The sequence below is a fragment of the Malurus melanocephalus genome, unplaced genomic scaffold (genome assembly GCF_030028575.1).
Source record: "Malurus melanocephalus ecotype Western Australia unplaced genomic scaffold, MMel_1.1 scaffold_25, whole genome shotgun sequence".
Taxonomy (NCBI): Eukaryota; Metazoa; Chordata; class Aves; order Passeriformes; family Maluridae; genus Malurus; species Malurus melanocephalus.
Window position 1 is genome coordinate 1,776,713 of NW_026623257.1, and position 12,124 is coordinate 1,788,836.

Consider the following 12,124-nt stretch of genomic DNA (forward strand, 5'->3'; position numbering starts at 1 on the left):
GGCATTTCAGAGTTCTGAACTCAGCAGGGCTCTACTTCCAGGGAAAGACAAGAAACTTATTTGACAGATTTTCCAACCATTGTTCCAAACACCTCCTTTTAATAAGAAGTCCCACATGGAAAATCCARTGATGTCTTTCACCTGGAAATCTGATAGTTAAACTTAAAAAAAAAAAAATCTATCCTACATTAAAATAAAATACTGGATGACTAGAAAATAACTTTTTATCCAGCTGGCAAAGGCAAAAACGTTGACCAGCACTGGCAGGAAAACCAAGTGAGCAACTAGAAGAGCAGCTCTGAAGGCTGAAGAAACATTCCAAGCAAAGAAATATGAGAGCCAAATRTACAAATGGCCCAAAGTTTGTTACACTGACTCAATAAAGCAGCCTCAAATGTAAACATATTTACAAAGTGGCCAATCAATACCAGTGTATTAAATTAACGTGAATGCATGGATTCAGCTTATAAAATTAACAACAGCTTATCCCTGGCACAGAGTTGCCCTGGCTAGTGAGCCATTACTGTAAACATTTTTTATGACCATAACATGCAGCAAAGCTAAATAGCACAGGGCTTGCATACCAGTGGTGGAATAACAGATATGATGGTCAAAACAAAATTGTATTGCTTGGGAGGCACATGCAGCTGCTGAATATAGCTGGCAGTCTGTCAAAGGATAAGAGCAGGGGGCATGTGTACTTACCAGATGAATCTTGTACCTGCTGAGGCAGGAACTGAAATAGATCTATTCTATTCTATTCTATTCTATTCTATTCTATTCTATTCTATTCTATTCTATTCTATTCTATTCTATTCTATTCTACTCTACTCTATATGATGAACTGCAGCACATATTGCTCTTGAGATACTAACAGCCTGATAGTGAATGCTGCCTCACTTCCAGGCCACTCTGTGGTTTCACAGCAGTTCAGGATATTGCCATTACACTGCATTTCCCATTTTTTTGTGAYGGAATGACCCCCTACTGGTGATCATCCAATCCAACACAGCTGCCTTTCAACCAGCACATGCCTCCATAGGCTGTCACATTACCTCCTCCCTCCCACCCCTTACAACTCCCAACTTCTTAGGATTTTACCTGCTCAATGCTGTGCACTGTCTGTTTCTTCCTCCAGCATCTCCTGTTCCTCATTGCTGAGGTCCAGAGGTTTCGGCTCTGTAGGATACGCCAGAAGGTGCAGACAATCTGGTGCAGTTCTTGGAGAGGATGAAGTTAAAATTCTTCTGAGTTAAATGGCTTTTTGTTGCTGTGGCCGACGCTTGAGTTGGTATCCCACTTCTCCAGGCTCTCAAAAACTGGAAAATCCTGTGTCTGCCTTACTTTTAATGTTCAGTTTGTGCCTTTTTGTGTATTTTCTTTGTTCCAGAGTACACTCAGGGCGTTGGTCTGAGTTTGGTACAAATTGCTCTTAGCAACCTCTTCCTCACAGATAAATTTTTCAACAAAAGTRGATGATGATTGGCAGCAGTAGAGTACTACCTGATGTTTTAATGAGGATGCTGGCACCRTCCTGCTCAGTGTTTTGTACTGTGAGATCAGTAGCAAAGGAATAGGTACAGAGGGAGCACACCAACAATGMCACCAAGAACTGACAAACACCCTACCAAACACACCTGAAATCCCGCCAAACCAACCCAGCAGACACAGCCAGCTGATCATCCCTACCTAACAGTAACTGAGCTATCAGCTCCAGGCAACCTGACAATCTCGCCAAAGTTTTGCTCGCACACTGGACTGAAAGAGATCAGCAAAACGTTTTGTTTCCAGGCAGGAGAGCCCTGTGTGTGGAATCTGCTCCTTAACAACCTGTTTAAACAGCAATAAAAATTGCATAGATGAGCATGATACCAGCCCAAGAGATCTCTTTTGCATCTCCTGCTGTACTTACAAATGAAATATTAAGCCTACAGCTTAAGCAGTTTGAAGAATGGGTGAGGGAAGCAAATTAAAAGTCATATTAACTAGACATGAAGTGACCTTACCTATTAAGGTATGAAATATAGCAGCTACAGCGCCAGCCACAACCATGCACAAAACTGCTTTGGTCCTGTCTCTCTTGCTGTTCACAAACACCAGACCTACATTTTTGAAGTCACTCATYGGACCTGTGAAGAACTTCATCAGGGAGTATGCCAGCCCATAGCTGGCCAACATTTCCACAGCATCTTCCTTGACAGCAGCGATGCCCCTATTCAAGGCCTGCAGAAACACAGAAAGAGAAAATAATGTAGCACATATGAAAGTGTACCAAACACAACCTCATGCATCTGTTTCTGAAGGAACAAGCAAGTTTAGCTGTCGTTGTTTGCACCCCAAGCTGGACTTTATTTCTCTGGATTCAGCAGCAGTAACTTGTGTTTGGTGACATAGGCAAAATAATTTAATATAGATTAAAGTCAAGTCAAGTATACTTGAACAAAAGGTGAGTATTTATTTCTGATGTATATAATGGAACTTCTGCTACACCAGAAGCCAGTGTCTTTCCTTTTTAGAATAACTCTATGACCTGCTAATAGTCATGGATTAGCCATGACTGAAATACTGCTCTGAGGTTTCAGCCATGATTTCAACAGAGTACAGTCCTTGCTGATCACCTTTACTGGTCAAAGCTCTGACATATGCTCAAAGTTGAAGAGCAAAAAAGCTTTTCCCATGTAACAGCTTTTCATAACATCCCATGTAATTGTTGTGAAAAGCTGAAATTAGTCTCTGACTTTCATTATGAAATGAGGTCAAATATGTATATGATTAAATATAATTGACTCCTTCCATGTAGTTGACATAGGTATATTTGTGTATATACAAATTTGTGTATTTTTATTTGATATTATATTCATTTAAATCCCCTTGTAGGAAATTTAAAAAGAAATGCAACCCATGTCTTTCAAGACATATTCAGGTACAATTTACTAATTAATTCTAGGTTGGTGTTTAGAAAAAGTCTACCAATGAATCATTAAGAATTAGATGGATTATTTCTATGACTAAAGTGAACTATATAAAAGATGTGTAATATTCCTTCAGACCCCAGCTTGAACCAAAATGCTTCTAAAGTATTGAATAAAAATGACAGAATGATAAATTTTATCTGCAATGTGACAGCATCAATCATCTGGTGCACCCAGCAAACTTTTAAAACCATATTAGATTCAAAAAGCATGAAGGATGAAATATGATTTGTTTTAACAAGTATTTAGTTCCTGTGGGTTACAGCTGATGTGTGCTGACAGGGCCATGGCGATGAGGGCAACCAGGGACATCTCGCCAAGCCACCACCCAAGCCTCACTCTACTCACTTACACAGCAGATCTAATACAACTTTATCTGAATGAACAAACCACGTAGAGTATAATCAAGTAATGGTGCTGTAGTCCTTCCATTTCAAATGTTAGCATCATCTTTTTGTTGCAGTTGTCTGACTTTATTTTCCCTTCCAAAGATCATACAAGCAAGCAACTTCATTGACTGGAAAAGAACCTGCAGCCCTGAAGCAGAAATCAGCATTTTTCCTACTGTTCTTTTCCACTCTTTCTATAAGACATTCTTAATTTCTGAAACTAAAGCTGCACTGTCAACATAGCAAAAAGCTGTAGAAAATACCAAGTTCTCCATCCTTGATATCTGTCACATCTCTCTTTTAATGTGCTCTGACCTGAATGCCTGAGGCTCCAAATGTTTTCATCTGTCTTGCTCCAGTTTCTTCCTTCCTGAAAACACCAGGTGTTACGKATGGAGTACCTGCAGCTGCTATATATAATTTTACTGGTATATGTAACTTCTCCTGGGATATATATAATTCCATCTATTGCATTGATATCAGTTCAAATTATTTTAAATCTGCTGATGCCAAAAGCACTGCTGTGTGCACAAAATTGTATTCAAACAATTTGTGGAAGACTGTGGCCTCTGAAATAAATGGTCAAGTTTAGTTGTCTTTTGTGATGACGTTTGTGATGGTGAAGTAATCAGTATCAAGGTGTATAAAGGGTTACAATCTCCTAATTTAAAGGAGATCTTTGCATCTCATTCAGCATCTTGCTAACGATGCTGAATCTCTCMATTGCTGTTGCCAGTAATAGACAAATAGCCTTAAATGATGACAAATAAAAGGTACCTGATCATGGCTCTTACCCTCTCTTTTCTTCTGTCAAGAGTGAAATATTTCTGGCAGCTTCAATTTAAAGAGAAACAGCTAACCAATATCAGGCAGGCTAGTTTAAAATCTTCTCATCACATGTAAAWGCCTGAATTATTTCCAGCAGTTTCACAAGCACAAGTGATTCCTTCCTGCTTTGTACAACTATAGAATACCAGAGTTTGTGGAGGATGGTAATCCACTTCTGACAAGGTCATGGGATAAAAAAGGCTTTAAGAAATATCATTTTGTCAAGAGGCATGGCACTACAATCCCTCTGCAGAKAGAAATCTCTGCCTAGCACAGACCTCATGCCAGTGAAAACAGCTCCATATGACTCTGGCCCTAAGGTAACYACATTTTTCCATCTAAGTAGGACAGACAGAAAGACTTAAGCACTCTTTCTCTCCCTCTCTGGTTTTACTGAACTCTTTTGAATAAACAAATGACAGCCAACCAAGTAGATAACTTCTGAGTAATCTTGCCTGGAGACACCCTGTGTACCAGGTAAGGTAAATTGGGAAAATCCAAAAGGGAATTTTGTAAGAGATATGTTGCCATTAATTTTTACTTCTCTGGAATGTGTGGTTGACATGATGAAATACTCTAGAGGCTAGCCCTGAAAATGCAATCCTTCCAAATGCTTCTTYGGAAAGATCCTTAGGAAATGAACAGTCAATAGCTGTGTAAAGATGGTTTAGCTTCTGTAGGCTTTTCCTTTTTCACTCTAGAATGACGATGTGAAAGACTCTTCATCCTCAACTTTCAAACTCTCTAGGAAAACTTGCATAGCATTTCTGCCCTATGTACTTCCAAATATTTTTGCTGCTGAAGCTGTTGATGTCATATTTGATATCCTTAAATCCACAAGAAATCTCAGATACTGATATAGAGCGGCTTTGGTGTGCAATGTGAAAGACTTGGTCTTTTATGGCACACCAGCCATGCAGTTGTAATCTTCCAGTCTAATTTCCTGTTAGATCTCCAATTAAATCTGTCATAAAGGAAGGCAATATAAACCAGGGCAAGTCTCCATTTTTAAATCTGATTCTATTTGGTACACTTCTTGTGTGAACAGAAATCAGTAATGGAAGTTCATCAATAGCATCTGTGTCACAAGAAAGAATACCTTACAAATATTTGTGTAGCTTGTCAATGAAGCCACACAAAACTAGATAGCATTAAGACTAGTGACAATATTTAACACAGCATGTTAGCTTCATCATATGTATTTCGGATGTCATCCTATTTTGAACCAGCTTATTCACACCACATTTGATGGGATAACTAGGAAATCCAGATGCTGGAAGACTGTTGGTGACAACACCTTCTCCTGAGTTCTTAATGAGCCACTAATCAAATATAGTAGTAGGTGAAAATAAAGTGAAATTAATCCATTGTGATTAAAACAAAACCACAGATACTGCTGACCCTTCTTTTAGAAATAACAGAAAAAACCGCACAGAACACTTCCAGGCAGAGCACAATCTGGCAGACACATGGACAGGTTAGTTGAAGTAAGTCATATTCCTAAAATATTTCTCAAAAAGGCAGGCACCAAGATATACGGTTACTTCTACATAACGTCTTCTATAACACATTTGTTATCAATAAAAATATGAAATCTTTACTTGCTAACAACCCTTTGAACCATTTTTTAATGAATAATTGTGTGCTGTCTTTAATTTCACTAAAATCAGAGAGGAGGAGCATTTTTAAATTCCCATCCAAAAGATTCAAGTCAGAGGAATATCAAATACACTTAATGACGTTGCAAGCCAGTAACCACATCTTTAAATTGGATACTGCAGCTGGCTTTATCCTTTTGGAAGGAACACATRAGACTTCTATTAAATTTCTAGGACATGCATAATGGATGAATCCAACAAACTTTTGCATGCAAAGGCAGAGATTTGAAAAGCAACAGTTTGTGAGAAAAATGTCAAAGGTCTAACTTGTCCTATTTTGCATGAACTTTTAGCACTATTCACTAACGTTGGCAGAAAAGGTTTGGTTTCAATCTAGGGCTACASACCTCTGTTGCCAAAAATTCAAAGGCTGTCTCTTAAGCTGGCTCAGTGGAGTTTGACCATTCCTCATATGATCCTTCCTTCCCAGAAACTACTGGATGGCTGATATTTTACTTTGTATTGGTTTAGATGTATGATTGTTTTTTTAAATCTACTGAGAAAGCAACATCTAGTACAAGTTCTCTTCTGCATTTAAACCTGCTTTATTACCTACATACTACCTACATTTCACTAGTCTGTATCTAACTAGAAGGGCACATTTTCTACTACAAGTGAAGTTAATTATTTACTGTGAAGTCAATACTTGACCCCAGTGCATGGGTTTTAAACAGGAGCAAGTAAAATCCAAGAAATGCAATTGTTGTCAATGCTCAATTTTCCTTATCCCAGAAAAGCAGAATGTGACATACTGGAAGCTGGAATGTCCCTATGGCTTTTTTGAAACTGGGATTAGGCCTGAGAAGTTTTCAAGTCTGTTCAGGCTAATTATCTACTTACAGATGACATCAAAAACCTGCTCAATTTGGCAGTATCTTGGCCAAATGTATGCTTKGTTCAGCAAACATTTGTACTACCCTTGTAACAAACATTTGTGTTACCCCTCCCCGCACATATTTTCCTACCTGCTATTCCCTAAGAAAATGGAAGAGCACCAAAGTATCCAGTTAAAGAGCAAGCTGATGTAGGGGACAGTCAATCTCCTGTGTCAAATAATCTTTCTCCTGATGACTCCTGGCTGAGTTTTCATTTACTAAATCCTRTCACATTGAAACCTTCAGCATCAAATGCACCATCTGGCTCCCGCTGACACTGCTGCAGGAGCTGTCCTGCCAGAAGGAAACCTGACAGATCTGATGCTTTGAAAGCATGGCGTAATTGGGCCACTGTGTAGGTGCTACTGGAGCTTTATTGCAGCTGCATCTCTGCTTCTGGATGGGTTTCTCATAAATGCAGGAGCCCCGACAGGAAATTTGAAATAAACAGGKAATGGTCTGACACAGATCTGTGTAAGACTTCATGGACACAGATACAGAAATGAGAGAAAACTGGGGGRAAATAACACACACACATTTACTAGGGCTCAAGGAGATTGCCCAAACAACAGTATGAAGTGAGCCCTGGAGGGGTAGAGGGAGTCAGACCTTATATTTGGAAAATTATTGCTGAGGAGTGTTCATTGTTTTGGTCTTCTGCGGTTGGGGGTTGAGGTTTGTTTTGTTCTCCAGTGCTTTTACCCTAATTCAGCATCTCCAATTTTGGGTCAGCATCTGTTGTAGGTCGTATGTCAGAAGACTGAAATGCCATCTGAGGTCAATTCCACAATTAAAACCCTTCACTTGCCCCCTGCTTTGTGGGAGGACAGTCACCCTGYCCACAATGCTGGTTTGACCCACAGAAACGATCCCAGTGCCCAGCAAGAGACCAGAGCTCTGAACACCACCCAAAGGAAGATGGAATGCCTGTCCTGAGAGAGAAACACCTCAACATCCCTGTGGCATGTGGCCTGTCTCTGGAGAGGATGTCCTTGGAAGACCTGGAAATGAGAGGTGAGGTTTTTCTGTTGCTTGCGGCTTTTTAATTCACAATTCAGGGCAAATGTCACATTTTACCTCTAAAAAAGTTAATATACAAAAAAAAAAAAAATCAATCTAATTTACTCTGACTGCGTAAGTAATGAGAATAAGGCCTTGAAGAAAGCCCATACACCCTGTGAAACAAAAAACAAGCCACAAGAACTGGAATACTATCAGTTGCAACAAAAACTAGAATGCCATTGATTGCACATTTTTCCCCATTCACCTTCCTAAGCAGCAAAGAAAAGCAATAATTAACTTTTTTTGCAAGGTTCTTACCCAAGCAGAAATGCCTATTTCTCTATGAAATGACCAAGATCTCAGTTTTACTTGTTGACATCATCCACTTGCTATCCAATGTCCAGTCTGTGTCCTCTGGGAGAAGTTTAAATAAATACCCTAAATCCAAAATAGCATCGTTCCAGAGCACTTGCATCTTTCACTTAACCTGGGATGCATCAGGAAACTGCACCTTCAAACAGGCACAGCCAGGAGGTCCTGGAATAACTAGAGCAGCCGTGGCAACAGCCAGGTCAGTGAAAATGGGAAATCCAAAAAGTGGGAAATCCAAAAAATGGGAAATCCAAAAAGYGGGAAACCCAAAAAATTAAGGCAGAGGAGGACATGTCTGGGAGCTGGAGAAGCAGCTGTAGCACACTGCCCTAGGGCACCTACTCCCTGTGTGCAGATTCATGACCAACAGGTTACAGCTCAACACAGCAGAGAATGACAGAAAATCCACAGGAGACTACAGAATACAGCAGTGCAGGACCACAGGAAAGAGACCAGACTCAGTGAAGCCAAAAAGTGGCTCATTTCAAATTATGTTTGACAAAGTTCCAGAGTATTTATGACAGGGAGCAATCTTGGAGAGRTGAATCAGCTGCTGCAGATGGTTGCCTCCCTGTGGGATGTGGAGAACACTGATCCTGAAGCCAAGACAGCTATGAGCCACGACTGTGGGAAGCCCTTCAGGACACATACCCKGTGCAGTGTCTGTGGAACAGGGATGCCCAACACCAGGATGAAGGAGACCTAAACCACTTCCATTTGCACTGATATCTATAGAGAAACATGACCTCTGAGGTGAGACCAAAAGCTGTAACTTTACTTGGCCTTTTTTAGGCAAGCAGTGCTTTTACGGGAACAGGACAAAAGCAAAATCAACATCAGAGATATTCCCCTGCATGATGACTTTCCTGGTATCCTCTGACTGATGTTAATCAATTGTCCAAARTGTATTTCAGATGAAACATGCAAGGGACTGCTTTGGGAACAATGTGCAAGCTTTTTGTTCATGTTTCCCTCGAGCTAATCCTCAAAGGTGAGAAGCATTTGGGACTATGTTACATAAGCATGGCAAACTCTGGGCTGAGGTTATTTGTCTTCACATCTTCATGCAGAGGCCTAAGACTCRTTTTCTTGTCAAAAGCTATTTCTTTTTCTAAGTCTATGAGTACAGACAAATAAAATACAGACATAAATCRAGGCATATAAAACTACAAGAAGATTGGTTCCCTGTCTTTCCAGAATGCCCAGTGGAATAGCTATCATTTCTTCACCAAATTCCATTTTGATTACTTTTAAGTGCTAGAAAACACTGGGGAGGATACAAATGCATATCATATGTATCAACACACAAAGAACACTAGCCTTAATCACAAGTGATAAAGAATCTACACAGCAGTGCTCCTTCTTTTGTTTTTAATTTCCCACAGAAATAGGCTCTGTTCTCTGCCACAYATTATACCCCCCAAAGTAAAAAGTAAGCTGATTTACTATCAGTTGCACATTTCATAAAATGACTTTTTCTCATGTTTATAAATTAAATTTCTGCAGGAATTGTTMTGAGACTTGTTTGTATGCACACGGCAAATCTAATCAACCCAGGTCCCACACCTGTCAGTCTCTCACAACTCTGGCATATTGCCTTTTTATCAGCCCTGACTCAGTCTTTGCTGAAATACTGCTCATGGCTCTCATCCCGAAATGGAGAGTGCCACTTTCTCCATGATTATACCTCACTAGTCTCTAAAGTGTATGGACAGGTTGGCAGGGCCCTGGGGCCAGCTTAGAGCGCTGCCCCAGGCTGAACATCTGGGAGATGCTGTAGAGAAGACCCCACACCTTCCCTAGAAAACCACCCTGAGAAGCTACTGTCATCTTGAATATCAACATGCCACCGAAACTGGCATCTGCACATCCACATCCACCTTCCCTGCACATTACAACATGTTACCATCAACTTGACTCTACTTCCCACATGTTCCTTTCTATTCCTGAAAGATATTTTGCTTCATCATTCAGTTCCACTTCTCCTCACTTTCACCAAGGATCTTGTCCTCCATATTAATTCACCTATGTTTTTACCTCATGGCAAAAAATTATTTAGCTCCACTTGTCTTCTAATTTTCATGCCTCCTGTCCAGCATTTTTCAGTAATTTAGGTGTTGTGTTTGTTTTGTATTTCTACGTTCATGSCTTGCATATGAAGCCAGGCTTCTGCTTTCACATGTTTTCACATAAATAGTTCTCTTGAGTCTTTCACATAAGGTCACCTGATACTCACAACTACAGGATCCTGTAAGTAGTGTAAATCAATTTTTTCCCCTTTAGAAAATACTCAAATAGAAAAAAAAAATACAAGCAAACACCTCCACGTATCTGCAAAACYACTTTTGCCAGCTGCAGGAATATGGAAAATTAATGTGGTTTGTCTCTGGCTTCATTGATTTTTAAAAACATTTATTTTTAATTTTTCAAGTTATAAAAAGTCTTGATGCATTAAGCATTTGGTGAAAATTTCTGAAATTTGGCAGAAGCTATCAAAAATGCCTTTAAACCAGACCAAAGCCTGGCCAAAATTTTTGCAGTACCTGAGTTGCACAGGTTCAATAAAACTTGTTTAAACTACTTTAACTGCACAGGAATCTTGTCTATATTTCAACTATCACAATTGTGCTCCTGGGCATCAAGCTTAGAGCAGTGAAGGTCAAGCACCACACACAGCAGAGAYCACACAGGTCAAGYCYTTAAGGAACCAGGAGACCAGAGCATTACCTATATTTGCTCAAAGCAAAGGGGAACGTATTTCTCTTTCCACAGATTGAAGCTGAAGTACTCTACTATRTATTCTTTCTCTCAGGAGTTGTGAGGTGATTTAATCTCCAATTTTGGTTCTTGTGGAAAGGACCCTAGAGACAAGATCAGGAAAATTTTCTTTTATTGTTTCATTTCTCTTATTTCTATACACTTTCCACTTTTTATTAGTGATYCACAGCCCATGTCCTCCTATGAGGAAGACAAATAATTGACATCTCCTCTCCACATGGATTTTAAGGGATGTAATAATTACATGCAGCAAAGTGTGTAAAAGCCAACAATCAAACTCAAGGCCATTAATATTGCAGGAAAACCTTTCTGTATCATCACGTGTACTGTCCTACCACTTCATGGCTTCCCTAGAGAACACCCTACTGCTGCTATTGTTTCAAATTACTGATTGTGCCAGTRCTGGCACTCAGCTGGGAGAGGTGGGTTACTTTATTAGTCATGCAAACACATATCTGGGGGGTTGGTGTAAAGAAGAACAAATTTGTTACTCAAGTTGAAAATGTGAGCATTAGGGGGAACTGCCTTTTGTTATCCATTATCTTTCTCCTCCCCTCCCCAAGTGGGGTTTGAATTCCTCAGTAGCCAGCAGCAAACCAAAGTGCTGCTCACAAGCTGTGACACCTCTGCTCTCAGTGGAGCTGGGCAGATTATTTAAAGCAACTGAGTCTCTGACATTTAATGAACATTTCTTGCACATGGTGAAAGGCTAAAGCAAATCAAAGTGAGGCTGCAGGTTTTGTTCATTCGTCTTGAGTTCTTCACTGCAGACTGGAGAGGAAAGGTGCCTGCTGAGCAAATGCATAAAATTCTTGACTTGTCCAATGACTGGGCACAGGAAGAAGAGAGGCAAATAATTTCATCCTCCTCAGTACTGCACTCTGTCGAAAAACCCTGAACAATCTGTAAAGCACATGTCAAAGCTACTATGATTATGAACAATACACATAAACACCAAACAAGGCTCCGGTGCCTGACTTTGGAAGTTGGARCTTGACCAGCTGTCCCCAACACGTAGCACAGCCCTACCTTTACTGTAYTCAGTGCACCATGCAATTACCTGCTGCCCATTAGCTTACTCTTGAAGCATTTATCCACCCACGTGGCCCAGCATGGAATTGTCACTTATGTTCCAGGGCTTTGCCCATCTTCAGCAGAGCAGAACACATTGGAGGTCTGGTATTTTCATCAGCTGTTGTGTCGGGAGCGGAGAGCACGGCTGGTTAAGGTCTGTCATTAAGCAGCTGTTC

At 40.2% G+C, this 12,124-nt stretch overlaps 1 protein-coding gene across 1 annotated transcript in view; it reads right to left on the bottom strand.

The window, feature by feature from the left end:
• The window catches only part of ANKH (ANKH inorganic pyrophosphate transport regulator), a 97,951-nt gene that overhangs the window by 40,740 nt on the left and 45,087 nt on the right, over positions 1 to 12,124 (bottom strand). Inside the window, exon 2 of the mRNA XM_057390381.1 lies at positions 2,007 to 2,223. Within this exon, the coding sequence (XP_057246364.1) occupies positions 2,007 to 2,223 (217 nt within the window). The remainder of the gene's footprint in view (positions 1 to 2,006; positions 2,224 to 12,124) is intronic.